This window comes from Nomascus leucogenys, chromosome 17 (assembly GCF_006542625.1).
Source record: "Nomascus leucogenys isolate Asia chromosome 17, Asia_NLE_v1, whole genome shotgun sequence".
In the NCBI taxonomy this organism is placed as follows: domain Eukaryota; kingdom Metazoa; phylum Chordata; class Mammalia; order Primates; family Hylobatidae; genus Nomascus; species Nomascus leucogenys.
In genome coordinates, this window is record NC_044397.1 from 81,925,259 (window position 1) to 81,941,638 (window position 16,380).

The following is a 16,380-nucleotide window of genomic DNA, read 5'->3' on the forward strand; positions in this document are numbered from 1 at the left end:
GTCTGCAAGGGGTGATTCCTGGGAGCTGAACTCTGATTTTTTTTTTTTTTTTTTTTGAGACAGGGCCTCACTCTGTTACCCAGGCTGTAGTGCAATGGTGTACTCTCAGCTCATTGCAACCTCCTTCTCCTGGGCTCAAGCGATTCTCAAGCCTCCCAAGTAGCTGGGGTGACACCCACCTGCCACCATACCCAGCTAATTTTTGTAATTTTAGTAGAGACGGGGTTTCACCATGTTGGCCAGGCTGGTCTTGAACTCCTGACCTCAGGTGATCTGCCCGCCTTGGCCTCCCAAAGTGCTGGGATTACAGGTGTGAGCCACTGCGCCCAGCCTGAACTCTGATTTTTTAAGATAACTATTCCGGCAGCTTTGGAACCATTCTTTTAAAAAACCTTAAAGGATTTTCCACCACCAAAAGCCCCATCAGAATGTGGTCACCATCACCCCTGGATGACCATCTTCTCATCTGCCCTTACACTGTCACTCCGGTTTGAAGTTGCTATACATTCTGGATGTAATGAGTGCATTGAACGTATTGCCCTGTAAACTATTAAACAATTGAAAATTCAATGAGGGCAACAAATGTTTATAAATGAGTCAGAAGTGTTTAAAATGCAGACACTTAGAAAAAGTCCCAAGAATAAGAAATTCCCAGAATAATTTATTACCTACACATTTCAATTTTCTTTGGAAGTTCTCTCAACAAACATTAATCAAAGTCATCTCACTATCTTTTAGGTTGTTTCCCCCGTTTCACAAATTGTGATTCAGCACAAGTTAAATGACTTGTTGCTGGGGTCATAGGGATAATATAAATCTAAATAATTCACTATTTCAGCCCTCTCTCCTGCCACTTGTTAGATTGAAACTGAGGGAGGTTTGATGAGGATTTTGACCTGCTTCCTCAACGAATGACTGTCTATTTGCTGCTCTCTGCTACCCCCTGTTGATAAGGGAAGGGAAGAGTGGATTTCAAGACCAAACTTCTCAACGTTAATTCCTTCCACCCAGCAGCAGCAGGATTATCTGGAAACTTGTTAGAAAGCATTAAGGGGCCTCACCCCAGAAAAGTGAATTCGAAGCTCTGGGGGTGGGCCCAGCAATATGTGTTTTAACCAAACTTCAGGTGATTCTGCTGCAATTTGAAATTACTTTTCTGCTTTAGGTACTAATGTCTTGGCCTCCTAGTCATTATAAAGATGATACAGCCTCTCCACACTGCTTCCATCCTCAGGCCTCACATGGAGTACACACCACGATGCCATAAACAGGGTGCTTCCATGCCTACTCATTCGGGCAGATGGATGTACCACAGCCCTGTGAAGTAGCCAAGGAGGGCAGACATACCCACTTTACAGATGAGGAGACTGAGAAAGGAGAGGCTCAGGAAGGGGCAAACAACTTGCCCAGAGTTACTCAGACTTCAGTGGCAGGACTGGATTCAAATAAAGCCTTCTGTCTTCACATCCATGCCCAGAGCTTCAGTAGTCACTACAAAGCAGGGTGGTTCTACATTCAGGGCCAGATAATTTTTTTTTTTTTTTTTTTTTGAGATAGAGTCTCCTTCTGTCTCCCAGGCTGGAATGCAGTGGTGCGATCTCAGCTCATTGCAACCTCTGCCTCCTGGGTTCAAGTGATTCTCATGCCTTAGCCTCCTGAGTAGCAGGAATTACTGGTATGCGGCACCACATCTGGCTGATTTTTGTATTTTTAGTAAAGACGGGGTTTTTGCTGTGTTGACCAGGCTGGTCTCAAACTTCTAAGCTCAGGTGATTCACCTTCCTCAGCCTCCCAAAGTGCTGGGATTACAGGCAGGATCCACTGTGCCCTCCACGGGCCAGATAATTCTTTGTTGTGGTGGTTGTCTTGTAGATTGTAGGATGTTGGGCAACATTACTGGCCTCTAACCACGGGATGCCAGTTGTATCCCACCCTAGTTGTGACAACCACAAATGTCTCCAAACATTGCCAAATGTCCTCTGGGGGCAAAATCACCCCTGATTGAGAACCATGGCCCTACAGTCATCATGTAAATGGGGAGAAATCTCAATTCTTGTTCTGCAAATTTTACACTCTTTGGAAGTGATTTTAGAACAAATAGCTGTATTTTTTTTTGGCCTCTAGGTCATCCAGGAAATGAAGAACCTAGACTAAATGTTAATCCCCACAATACGTTTACCATTCCTTAAGAAAATTAACAATTCTATAATATCATCTGGTATCCAGTGTGTACTCAAGTTTCCCCAGTTGTCCCACGAATATCTTTCATCGCTGTTTTTTCCTCAAGCTAGGATCCAATGTAGGTTCTCAAATTGCGTTTGGTTGCTATGTCTATTTTGTCTCTATTAGTGTAAAACAGGCAAACTATGTCCCATGGGCCAAATCTGGCCTACCACCTGTTTTTGTAAACATATTTTTGCTGGAACACAGCCAGGCTTTTTAATTTATGTAATGTCTATGGTTGTTTTCACGCTACAATGAGAGAGTTGAGTAGTTGTGATCGAGACTGTGTGGCCCATAAAGCCTAAGAGATTTAGTACCCAACCCTTTATGGAAAAAGTTTACTAAACTGTGACCTAGAATTCCACCCCATGCCTTTATTTTTAATATGATACTGTTTACTCAAAGAGTCCAGGACAATTGCTTATAGAAAATCTCTTATTTTAGATTGATCTGATTATATACATTAACACATTAAACTTTTATTTGAAGTTTCACATATGATGTGATTGTGTGTATATATAGATATTTGAAAGATATATATATATATGTACACACACATACATATATATATATATATATATATATATATATCTTTTTTTTTTTTTTGAGACAGAATCTGGCTCTGTTTCCTAGGCTGGAGTGCAGTGGCACCATCTCGGCTCACTGCAGCCTTGACCTCCCGGGCTCAAGTGATCCTCCCACCTTGGCCTCCTGAGTAGCTGGAACTACAGGCATGTACCATCAGGCCCGGCTAATTTTTGTATTTTTTGTAGAGATGGGGTTTCATCATGTTGCCCAGGCTGGTCTCAAACTACTGAGCTTAAGCAATCTGCCTGCCTCAGCCTCCCAAAGTGCTGGGATTATAGGTGTGAGCCACTGTGCTTAGCCCTATATATATACATGTAGTTAGGTAAAAAATATTTATGAGATTATCAATGCTCTATGAGACATTGTTAAACAACTTTTTACTTGTCAAAAACTATAAATGAAATAGGCTGGGTACAGTGGCTCATTCCTGTAATCCCAGTGCTTTGGGATGCTGAGGCAGGAGGATCCTTTGAGGCCAGGAGTCTGAGACCAGCTTGGACAATATAGGGAGACCTTCATCTAAAAAAGGAAACAACTGTAAGTGAAATTGAAAAGCAAATGATGAATCAGAAAAATAATTACAATACCAAGGTCTTGTCTCTTCCCACACTTTATTTTTCAGGAAGGAGAGAAAAAGAATGTCATGTCTAACATATAGTAGATGGTTTTAGTTACAAACAGAGGTGAAATCCTTACTGATCAAGTTGCCATGAAAAACCAGGGACCTCATCCTTTGGAAAGTCATAATATGTGATTTCAAATATGTACAGCGACTGTACAAAAATTTGGAAATATACACAAGAGTGTCACTCAGCATCATGCCTGGTATATAAAAGCACTAACTAGGCCAGGCGCGGTGGCTCACGCTTGTAATCCCAGCACTTTGGGAGGCCGAGGCGGGCGGATCCCGAGGTCAGGAGATCAAGACCACGGTGAAACCCTGTCTCTACTAAACATACAAAAAAATTAGCCGGGCGTGGTGGCGGGCGCCTGTAGTCCCAGCTACTTGGAGAGGCTGAGACAGGAGAATGGCATGAACTCGGGAGGCGGAGCTTGCAGTGAGCCGAGATTGCGCCACTGCACTCCAGCCTGGGCAACAGAGCGAGACTCTGTCTCAAAAAAAAAAAAAAAAAAAAAAGCACTAACTAAATGTCCGTGGAATAAATGAATATATGAATATCATTCATTCACTCAGCCAAGCAAAGCAGGTTGTCACCAAAATACTCCCACCCATTTATGAGAGCAGTATTTTTTCTGAGTCTAACAAGTGTGCACATCATACCGAAGGCTTGGGCCTGTTATTGTTCCATCAGGAGCTCATGAGTGTGTATTGAAGTGGGATTCAGTTAGCTTGGAACATGATCTTAGAAACTGGACTACTTTGGTTTTATGCATATAGTTACATGGAAAGCTGAAAGTATCCCGCCTCTCTTTGCAGTTAACCTGGGTTAGGTTCTAATCAATAGTAGCTTCTCTCCTTACTCTTGGGACACAGTGTTTCTATCCTACTAGCTACCTAAGACTTTATAAGTGAAACATAAAAAGTAATCAAAGGAAGCCTTGCTAAGTTGCTTTTATCGGTTTCACAACATGGCTGAAGCTGCCTGCAGTATAATCCCTCTCCACATCTCTAAAATGACATTTAACCTATAAAAAATTCAACTTCCCCAAACCATGATATCTATTTTACAATAATCTTTAGGAAAAAAAGGTTAATAGCCACTCCAGCACATCTCACATCAATGGCACTGAAAAGTGAGCTTCAGAAACAAGGTCGAAATTTAAGAAACTCCTTTAAATTCTTGGTTTTTGAGTAGCGGATCCTTTTCCTGTTTCCCCGGGAAGAACACGGCTTTTGCACGGTTGAGAAAGACACTCAGGCCTTTGCTTCTGACCACATTCCCAGGGCTATTTTCTATTGGTTTGTATTCCTTGTGTTTTCTGAAAACAATCTGTTGGTTAGTTATTTTTAAAAGATCTTCAGTTGAAATACACTACTTTCTACAATCTTCATGCCAGGTATAAAAGGATTCATTCCATTTAACATGATCAACAGTTTGCAAGACACTGGTGTCTTATGAAAGTACATTTATTTACTCTTGTTCATGCAAGAAATGTGCCTGCTTACTATAATTTGAGAATCATGTTAAAATTAAGTTGACATAATTTTGTAAAGTTACTGAGACCTGGTAGCATTTTTTAGGATTATAAACAAACCACAGCAAGATTAACAGGCCAGTTTGGTATTCATCATTCAATAGAATATTTTCCTCCCCCACACAAAATGTTTAAAAGCAAAAAAGGGGAAAATGACTATTTACACAGAGATATATTCACTTTTGACAATAAACTATAGTGATAAAAGCATAGGAACCAAAAACTTACTTGTACATCAAGAGGGAGATCACAGTGACAAATATGGCCAAGCAGCCAACGGAGATCAGGGCACTATTTGCCATCCTTAAAGGGGAGGCTGGGTCTTAAAACAGAAGCAAGAGCATATTAGTTATGTCTTTCACCTAGAGGACATGCCACTTATAATGCCATTAAATAAATGAGGAAGGGAGCCGTCACAGAAGATATATGGCTCCCTCTGGGCTTTCAGTAATCTTTTCTATTAAATAATACATAGTCTTTGGGTCAGCTTATCTTCTATTTAGAGAATGAGTCAGCATGTCTGGAACACTGTGGTTAAGGGCTCGGGGGAGAGATGTCACGTCCTGGAGACAGCTGCTCAGGTCTTGGGTGACCCAGCAGCGCCACCGTGGGGAAGGGCTCCTGTGATCAGGCGGCCGTGCCTCCAGCTTCCTCTCTCACCACTTACCTTCTAGCTGTGATAAACATCCTGAAAGTTGGCCATACTCCCTGTGCTCTTTCAGACCTCCGTGCCCCCTTACAGGAGTGCCCTTCCCCGGCTCATGCCTGTAATACCAGCACTTTGGGAGGCTGAGGCAACACAGTGAGATCCCATCTCTACAAAAATTTAAAAAATTAGTCTGGCATGGTGGCGCATGCCTGGGCTGCCAGCTACTCAGGAGGCAGAAGTGGGAGGATTGCTGGAGCCTGGGAGGTCGAGGCTGCAGTGAGCCATGATTGCCCTATTGCACTCCAGCCTGGGTGACAGAACAAGGCCCTGCCTCAAAAAAAAAAAAAAAAATCACCACCTTTAGTTTTCCATGTAACATCTGTCACTGCTCACAGAAGTAGGGACTTCTTTGTCTTGGTTTCTACTCTATCTAGAACTGTATCTTCTGCCTAGAACTGTGCTGAGCATGGAGTAGATGCTCAGGGATATTTGTTGAAAGAATTGCAGGTGCTTCAAGAATATCCATTGAATCAATACATAAAAGTCACTTCAGCTAAAAGTCTATAGGTTTGCCTTTAAAGGAAGGATCTATTTCTGAAATTCTGCCTTTGAAACCCAAGCTATTAAGCTACAATCCCCACTAAATTAAAAACTTTCCTTCTGAGCTCTCATTTTCTCTCTCTCTCTCTCTCTCTCTCTCTCTCTCTCTCTCTCTCTCTCTTTCAGACAGGGTTTTGCTGTGCTGCCCAGGCTGCACTTCTGGGCTCAAGGGATCCTCCCACCCCAGCCTCCTGAGTAGCTGGGACTACAGGTATGTTCCACTGTGCCTGGCATTCTGAGCTTTCTTTATTTGGCTTTTGAAAATGACTCAGGTCCCACCTAAAGTTATCACTCACTACAAGAATAATTAAAGGAAAGCAAATGTCTAAACATCTAATTCACATAAGAGATCAGTGGTTTGCCAGTGCAGAGGAAGCTTAATAGAATGAATTAAGACTCTAAAGGTAATTCTAAACAAACTTTGAGCTGTGGCAGCACTGGAGGAATAACATTAGCAGCTTCTGATGGTGACTTTAAAGTCCATGGCCACTCGGATGCAGAGGTTTTGGCTCCCTTCTCCAGTCCCCACCCTCCCCGGCTCTCCACCCAGGCCCTGATCCACCTTCCTGGGCCGGAAGCAGGGCACCCTTGCATCGTTGGTTTTGCTTTTAAATCTGCACCTTGGATATCACCAACAATAAGCCCTCACACAAATAATTAGATGTATGATTATTTTCCTTTAATGCGATTAAATCTCTTCTTTTAATGGGATTAAAACAGCCGTTTATATTATTAATGATAAAAATTTTTTTTAGTTTTTTTATTGTGTTTGTTTGTTTGAGATGGAGTCTCACTCTGTTGGCCAGGCTGGAGTGCAGCATCTTCATCTCAGCTCACTGCAACTTCTGCCTCCCGGGTTCAAATGATTCTCCTACCTCAGCCTCCCAAGTAGCTGGGACTACAGGCACCCGCCACCATGGCTGGCTAATTTTTGTATTTTTAGTAGAGATGGGGTTTCGCTATGTTGGCCAGGCTGGTCTGGAACTCCTGACCTCAAGTGATCTGCCTGCCTTGGCCTCCCAAAGTGCTGGGATTACAGGCGTGAGCCACTGCGCCCGGCAGGAAATATATGTTTTTATTTGTTTGTTTGTTTTTGTGGCTGGAAATACATGTTTAAAAACATATTACCTAATGAGATAGGCTTCAAGTTCAAAGGAGTTATAAGTGAATGAGCTACTAGATTGTACCTGACAATTCTCAAATTAAGGAGTGAAGTAAGTGCTTTAATGCAGGGATCCCCCACCCCCAGACCGACGGCCAGTACCGGTCGGGGTCCTCAGCCTGTTAGAAACTGGGCCGCACAGCAGGAGGTGAGCAGCCAACGACTGAGCATTATCGCCCAAGCTCTGCCTCCTGTCAGCTCAGTGGCAGCATTACATTTTCATAGGAGTGCAAACCCTACTGTGAACTGCACATGCGAGGGAGCTAGGTTGCAAGCTCCTTATGAGACTCTAACTAATGCCTGATGATCTGAGGTAGAACAGTTTCATCCCGAAACCATCCCCCACCATCCCCGCTACATGGAAAAACTGTCTTCCACAAAACAGGTCCCTGAGATCAGAAAGGTTGGGGACTGCTGCTGTAATATGTACACAGCTTAATCTTTCCCTTTCATCCTACCACGTAGCACTTCTTCTAAGCCACAAGTAATATCTTACAACAAAGTTGATTATCAGTGACAGTCAGCTAGGGCCATTAGGGTAGAGCCCTAATTTGGAGGTTGGGGGAAGTTGGATGCCACCAGTAAATGCAAATTTCTAAATGAAATTCCTTTGTCTTCTTTGTTAACATTGTACCTTTCCAAGCAATCAGAGGGAAGAGAGTAGTTTTTCTGGTGAAGATGTGAGGAATAATAAGTTGGTTTGTTACTGTGTTCTGTAATGCTCGGTGGAGTTTGGGAAGGGAAAGAGAGGATGCATGGTAAGTTAGGAGGGACCGAGGAGAACAGCTTGTGTCTCATTTCTCTTCCAGGCTTCATATCTTTGTTCAGGTGGATTTTCATGAAAATGTGGTATCAGCCTCTCCTTTGCTGTTGTTTCATTGGAGAACATTGCTATTTTTTGATATTGGCCTTTACACTTTCTCCTTGAAATACAAATCTATTCAAGCATGCAGTGATCATATCCCATTGTTACTGGTCCATGATCACAGCTGATTTTTTTTCATCAAAAGGCTTTTCTTTGGCCATTATTTCACCGGATGTCTCATCACTTCGCTAAGTAGATTTGCTGTTGGATTGTAATGCCAGTCCTCAGATCCTTATTAATAAGAGTTCAATGAATTTTGTACTGAAATAAAATTAAACATTGAAAACAAAGGCCTAAATAGCTTTAGTATGGGATACACACTTTACCTGCAGTATGAAATGCTCATATGGCCATAAAACAAACCTCACCTCTGTCAGGAACAGAAATTAGGGTGCTCGTGAGAGCCAGGCTTGTGTCATCCCCCAGGGTGAGGTTCACACAGTATGTCCCAGACCCATTGAAGGTTCGTCTTACAGTCAGCAGACACATCTCATCCACATCCACAGGGCTGCAGACTGTGTCCTGGGTGATCTCGCAGGTGGGGTCGGAAATGATGGTACAGACCTCTGTGGGAATGCTGTGACAGGGGAGGTGGGTGAGGGCGCACAGGGCACAGAGAGGGGGAGAGAGGAAGGTCAGATCCATTTTACAAAGGGAAAGTGATTACATTTCTATGAAATTGAATTCCACCTCATTGTTACTCAAACTATAAGATGCTGAACTGTTAATCTTATAATTTGCTCTTAAGCAAGCCTGTGTGCTGAGCTATGCGTTTCTCTGCATCCTCAGGAAAGTGAGGCCCTGGGGTGGAGGAGAAAAAAAAGATCTCCCCCAGGGGAAGGGGCTGATGGAAACCACATGAAGCCCAGCTCACTCCCTCTACATTCTTTCTACATCCTTAGAATGTTCGAAGGTGCAGATAGCTTGGGTGTTAGGCAGACATATTATTAAATGCCATAGTTGGCCCTGCCTAGGTTCCTGTAGAAGTGTAACAGCAACAGCAGCAGCTGTTTTTGCAGGACTTATGATGTGCTGGACACTGAGTTTTATTTATTTATTTATCTTTCCTCAGAGACCTTTGTTCTGAGTGAGTTTTAGATATATGACATGATATTGCTTATTCCTCTCAATACAATAGCTTTCTTTCTTTCTTTTTTTTTTTTTTTTTTTTTTTTTGAGACAGAGTTTTGCTCTTGTTGCCCAGGCTGGAGTGCAATGGCGTGATCTCGGCTCACTGCAACTTCCGCCTCCTGGGTTCAAGAGATTCTCCTGCTTCAGCCTCCCGAGTAGCTGGGGTTACAGGCACCTGTCACCACTCCTGGCTAATTTTTGTATTTTTAGTAGAGACGGGGTTTCACCATGTTGGCCAGGCTGGTCTTGAACTCCTGACCTCAGGTGATCAACCGCCTCGGCCTCCCAAAGTGCTGAAATTACAGGCGTGAGCCACAGCACCCAGCCTCTCTCAATAGCTTTTTGAAGAAAGTAACATTACCCCAGTTTAAAAGATGACAAAGCAGCTCAGGGAGAGAGATTAATGAGTCCAGGTCATACAAGCAGCCAGGGGTGGAGCTGGGACTTGAACAGAAGAGGTTTGACTCATCTGTCCTTGATGCTGGGCTACCTGCCATTGCTGTCCTGACCACTATCTCATGGCAGCCTTCTTGGATGGAGAGACCAGGCTCTGATGCTGGGCTCATGGGGCGGGGCCTGGGATGGGGACTGTCCCTCTTCTCACCAGCCAGGCCTCTTGCAGCAGCTTCACTCCCTGGGTCAGCTTTCACTCCATTTTCTGCCACCCTCACCCTCATTCTGGTCCTCTCCCCAAGGTGGAGAGCTTCTTAGCTCTTCTCTTCTACCAAATAAGGCCACATCTTCATATCACCTCATTCTCCTGATTAATTTATGTATTTACATACATATACATTTTAATCACGTAATTTATATATTATATGCAAATGATTTGCTAATGTATATTTAGTTAATCGATATAGTATTTATATATTCATTCATTTATATTTAGTTTATTACATATGGTCATGACCAAATCATAGGAAACCAAATTATATAATGCATTGGAAAGAGCTTTGTAAATTCTAAAGAGAGAGGATTATCAGGCGTTGCTATTAATGTTAGCATAGACAACTTCCTGGGAGCTTAAGAGCGCTCCTGTGAGCTGCACTCTGCTGGCTACCAGCATCCCATTGGTAGGCAAGTTTTGTGATCACTGGTGGCCTCAGTTGCCTCATCTGTAAAATGGGGAGGCTCATAGGATTGTTGTGAGGATTCAATATGAGAACAGGTATAAGGTGTTAAAAAATTCAGTTAAGTGTTCAAACAGTTATCATAATTATTATTCAACTTAATTGTTAAAGGTTTCTCAATTGCTCAACTGTAGCAAAACATGTGTGTGCTTGATAGCACCTCCTAGGGCCCTTCCTGTCTAGGGTTACCAGTAAATAGGAATTCAAATCAACTTAAAAAGAGTAACTGGTGGTCAATGCCTTTGTTCAGACTTGAGGTCCTCACTTGACCATGACTCTGTTGGAGATAATATACTCACCTCCCTTGGCAGGTCACAACAAAGTCTATTAGGGAGCTGTCAGGCCATGGCACCGGCATCAGGACATCTGTCATCTGGATGATGTTAACCTCCAAGATTCCCTCTAACAAAATAACCCCCAGAGAAAAACACATCAAAATACAACAGAAATCAAACAAAGCCAAACAATCACTCTGGTATAGATTGAATGTTTGTGTCCCTCCGAAATTCATATGTTGAAACCCCCAAGGTGATAGCATTAGGAGCCGGGGCCTTTGGGAGGTGGTTAGGTTATGAGGGTGAAGCCTTCATGTGTGGGATTAATGCCCTTATGAAAGTGACCCCAGAGAGCCCTTTTGCCTCTTCCACCACATGAGGACACAGCAAGAAGACTGCCACCTGCCATCTATGAACCAGGAAGCGAGCCCTCACCAGCCACCGAATGTGCTGGTACCTTGAACTTGGACTTCCCAGCCTCTAGAACTACGAGAAATAAATTCCTGCTGTTGGTTTATAAGCCACCCAGTCTATGGAATTCTGTTATAGAAGCCTGAATGGACTAAGGTACAGCTCTTAATACATCAGAAAGTGAAAAAAATTAAAAAAGGAAGACAGCCCTCTTGCCATACAGAAACACATCAGATCTGGCAATCTACCCCCATAGCTTAGGATACATATCCATGCAGCATTTCCAAAGTCAAAATGAACTGTTTTTCAGTCCAACCTAGATTTTTGTTTCTAGAGCCTTTGTGTGCATCAGAAAGTAGCACTCCATCTTGGAAGGTGTTTCAGGAAAAGGTAATCCTGGGTAGACGCAGCCCCAGGCTCAGGCCTTGGCCAGCTTCTCAAGTGGCTTGGACTCAGGGGACACTGCTTGGGCTTCCACCTCCATCCTCACTCCCAGAAGCGGTGAGCACAGGTTGGGCTTCAGTTCCCCTCTGTCTTCTCTTTTGTATGCCTTAGGGCTGTGCCCAAATGCACAGCCATGTGTGGTGGCCTGCTCTTTCCCCTTTTCACATACAAGTCTGACTTTGTGAAAATTAACTAGGGGAAGACAGTGGAAGTTGTAGGAACTCGATGCTAGCCTTCCTTTACCCTACATACCCCATTCAGATGGCTGGGCTGCAGAGGCGGGATACAGGCCCAGGGCAGGCTCATTAGCATGTGGCCTTCACAGAAGGCTTGTTTCCACCAGGATGTGGAAGGAAGGCCGGGGAGGCAGGTGGGAATCTAGAAATGAGTAGGGTCTTTGCTCTTGCATGTGTGGTGTCATCTTAGATAAGCAGAGGGGTGCCCTTACCACCTACCTCCACCCCTTCAGAGTTAGCAAAGAGAGTGGGTGACCCTAGGTGGAGTCTAGCATCCTTCCTCACCGGTCTTCATCTTCAGCCTTACCTACAATTGTGATGGTGGCTTGAAAGTGGCCATATCTGTTAATCTGGCAGTTTTCATCAGGAATCTTACTCAGCTCCAGAGGGTTGTCACCAGCAGGTCCTGGGGTGTTTGAATCATAAGATTTTAGAGTAGTTGCTATGAACATAAAAGATACACGTGATATAATAAAAAATCTAAACATTTGCCATTTGCTTTTTAGAAAAATATCAGGAACGCTATACTATGAAATTACTATAGAAATTTGAACTAAATGTGTCATAATTTACACAGATGTGAGAGCTATAAGGTATTATAATTGCTAAATTATGTAAGGAAGCATAATCCCACATTTTGTGTGAACACAAGAAGCAAATAAGAGGTTGAAACTGGCCGAGTGCCGTGGCTCACGCCTGTAATCCCAGCACTTTGGGAGGCCAAGGTGGGTAGATCATGAGGTCAGGAGATCGAGACCATCCTGACTAACACGGTGAAACCCCGCCTCTACTAAAAAATACAAAAAATTAGCCAGGCATGGTGGCGGGCGCCTGTAGTCCCAGCTACTCAGGAGGCTGAAGCAGGAGAATGGCATGAACCTGGGAGGCAGAGCTTGCAGTGAGCCAAGATGGCACCACTGTACTCCAGCCTGGGCGACAGAGTGAGACTCCACCTCAAAAAAAAAAAAAAGGTTGAAACTGTATTAAAATGTGTGATACAATGGTCATGAAGAAATAAACCTGGCCATACTAGATGAAGTTATATTTTAATTTTGGAAACAGGTATTCTGGGCTCAAATTCCAGCTTCCTTTGTTTTTAGCTGTTTGAGACCATAGGCGCATCATTTAATCTGTTTTTGCCTCTATTTGCTCATCTGTAAAATAAGAACAATATTTGCTATCCTCTGGGGTCTGAACTACGAAACTTAAATGAGATAAAGTATATAAAACCTGCTGCTCATCACTGCTGCAGAGGGAGTACTTAATAAATCACAGTTTCTTTCTTCCAATAATATGGGAAAAGATCATTCTTTCCCTGTTTGGATGTCTCACAGCTCCAAAGCTTAAATTCTAAAAGTCTTACTGTGATGATCAGAGATGTGAGGAAGGAAAGGAGGGAATACAAGACATTTTTGAAAAATAAGCCTCGAATATAATTAGAGCAAAGAATCTAATGCCCTATTAGTTACAATTTAACAGGCTCTAATTAAGACATCGCTGCTCCTTTAGCAAGATAAAAAGTCTAGAAAGAAAATAATGATACTGAAAATACAATCTTCTTTTTAATTTCAAAAGGCATGTCAAGTAGACTCAGTCTTGGGGAAGGACATCAAAGCCTCATAAGAGGTGCATCTCGAACTTAGTGACATGTGAGTGAAGCCAGCTGGGAGATTTCTCCAGGGCTTCTCAGAACTGTCAGCAGGTGAACATCCCTGTGATTTTCCTGTGCCCAGAGCAGGCTTCTCAGAGCAGTTCTCAGAACAGGTCCAGAAATGACTGCTCCATGGCACACACTTTGGGAAATGCTGCTCAGGTAAAGCCCAGAAAGGCCTGGACACTGTGTTAGATCGAATGCAGTGGTTTACCAGCAGGAAGGGCTGTGGCAGCCTCTTGGGAATGTCCCTTGAGTTTCATATTAGTCCTCTGGAAATGACAAGACAGTTGTACTCTCTGTCCTGAGATTCAGATGATCTACTCTATAGCAATAGGATTGTTTGTGCAGGGCATTCGAGTTCAGTAGCTCTTCTTCAGAAAACCATAAAATTTCTTCTTTTGAAAGTTCTTGACAGGCAGAATTTAGTTGTCAAGTTAGAGCACGGAATCACGACCCTGCATATTTTAAAATAAAACTTCTCTTGTTCTGCATATACTTTAGTGCTAAAAATGAAATAAAGCTTATTTTCTTAAAAAATGACCAAATAATAAAAGTCAGTGATTCTACCTTAGATAGAATGCTTTTAAAATGCATATGGAGGTCGGGCATGGTGGCTCACACCTGTAATCCCAGCACTTTGGGAGGCTGAGGTAGGCGGATCACTTGAGGTCAGGAGTTCGAGACCAACCTGGGCAACATGGTGGAATCTAGTCTCCATTAAAAATAAAGAAAAATTATCTGGGCATGGTGGTTCGCATGCCTGTAGTCCTGGCTACTAGGGAGGCTGAAGCAGGAGAATTACTTGAACCCGGAAGGCAGAGGTTGCAGTGAGCTGAGATTGCACCACTGCACTCCAGCCTGGGCAACAGAGCAAGACTCTGTCTCAAAAAAATAAAAAATAAAAAAGCATATGGAGCTTCGCAAACATTGTGTCTATAAAGTCAAGGTATGATTCAAGGGCTAATGGAGAGAAGTGCACACCTTAAAAGACAGATGAGAAAGAAGGTCAACTTCATCCTTAATTCAGTATTTATGTCCCTGTTGCCCAGAGAATGGTGTGAGAGCTCTTGATTCTCTGGGAAAGATCTCTATGATATGATGTTATTTTATATACAGAGAGAGTATTACAGTAATTAGCATTGGTCTTACAAAAGGTTTTTTTTTTTTTTTTCAGATTTGTTCACAAGTCTGAAAAACAAATAATAGCACTGTTAGCTAAGGGAAGAGAATTCTGTGACTTAAAAATAGCACACATGCATCTGCCCTCGGATTTAAACCCATCTACCTGGGCCACCTCTTCAACTGGCTTCTGCCTCACTCCTGCATTTGCATTTGATTTCTATTTTCGGCTGTGTATTATTAAGAAGCCACTTACCAAAGCAGAGAGAACATATCTTTTAGGCCAAACAATAATATAATACTCGGTCATCCAAGCCCTTTAATATGGCCTGTACAGCTGGAAATGCTCCCTAGAAGAGACCCCTTTTAGAAACGTCCCTCCTCGCTCTCCCTAAGAGATATGCTGGTTTAAGGCATTTTGGGGTTGATTATGATGATCTAACATCTTTAGATAAAGCCAGGCAGCTTTCCTTCACAATAAAACTTAACTAACTTGTAGGGGTTGCTAGTTTATATCTTTTTTTTTTTTTTTTTTTGAGACAAAGTTTCTCTCTTGTCGCCCAGGCTGGAGTGCAATGGCGCGATCTCGGCTCACTGCAATCTCCACCTCCCAGGTTCAAGCGATTCTTCTGCCTCAGCCTCCCGAGTAGCTGGGATTACAGACACTCTCCACCATACCCGGCTAATTTTTATATTTTCAGTAGAGACAGGATTTCACCATGTTGACCAGGCTGGTCTCGAACTCCTGACCTCAGGTGATCCACTTGCCTCGGCCTCCCGAAGTGCTGAAATTACAGGCGTGAGCCACCACGCCCGGCCCACTAGTTTATATCTTATGGTCTCACCTAGGGAGAAATTACAACAGAAATTTTAAATAGCTTTTCATTGGCTTCAAATATATTTTTAAAACATACTATGATATAAATAGTTTATAACCAAAACAAGCTACCTTAATAAAAATGCAATTCAAAGTAGACTAACATTAAACAACCTAACATTAAGTCTTTTACCATTCTGGAACTTAAATATTAAAGGCATCTGTAATTTACTTTGAATTTTATACCTGGTCCTCTTATTTGTAAGGAAGATCATTAATACTTGTAGATAAAAAAATTGCTTCTCCTAAAGGATTACTAGAATGAAGCTGTATATTTAAAGTTGTTCAGTACAGTTATAATTGTAGTTGCAATTAGGATTAATCTAATCATCCATCAATAAGAGAATGGTGGGCCGGGCATGGTGCCTCACGCCTATAATCCCAGCACTTTGGAAGGCTGGGGTGGGTAGATCACCTGTGCTCAGGAGTTGGAGACGAGCCTGGGCAACACGGCAAAACCCCATCTCTACTAAAAAATAAAAAAATTAGCTGGGTGTGGTTGTGCATGCCTGTAGTCCCAGCCACTTGGGAGGCTGAGGCAGGAGGATCACTTGAGTCCAGGAGGTGGAGGTTGCAGCGAGCCGAGACTGTGCTACTGCACTCCAGCCTGGGTGTTAGAGCAAGACCCTGTCTCAAAAAGAAAAAAAAAAAAAAAAAGAGAGAATGGTGAAATAAATGACAGTAGATACACTGTGAGGCAGCCACTGGATAAAGTGAGATAGATTTACATGTATTAACAATGGAAAGATGTCTATAATGTTTGTTAAATTAGAAAAAGAACAAATTGTAAAACAATATGAATAGCCCTCTTGTGTAAATGAACCCATTTACACAACCAAGACAACAAACCTTATGTGTA

General features: G+C 42.7%; 1 protein-coding gene across 2 annotated transcripts in view; it reads right to left on the bottom strand.

The window, feature by feature from the left end:
* Window positions 1–4,491: 4,491 nt before the first annotated feature.
* The window catches only part of GPNMB (glycoprotein nmb), a 36,680-nt gene continuing 24,791 nt past the window's right edge, over window positions 4,492–16,380 (bottom strand). The window contains exons 7-11 of one of the 2 annotated variants that reach the window (XM_003270397.4): window positions 12,179–12,277; window positions 10,805–10,907; window positions 8,613–8,821; window positions 5,197–5,290; window positions 4,492–4,752 (exon numbers count right to left, since the gene is read on the bottom strand). In XM_003270397.4, the coding sequence (XP_003270445.1) occupies window positions 4,593–4,752; window positions 5,197–5,290; window positions 8,613–8,821; window positions 10,805–10,907; window positions 12,179–12,277 (665 nt within the window). In that variant the 3' untranslated portion in view covers window positions 4,492–4,592. Of the gene's footprint in view, window positions 4,753–5,196; window positions 5,291–8,612; window positions 8,822–10,804; window positions 10,908–12,178; window positions 12,314–16,380 lie in introns of both variants that reach the window. The other variant, XM_003270398.4, reaches the window with a different exon arrangement.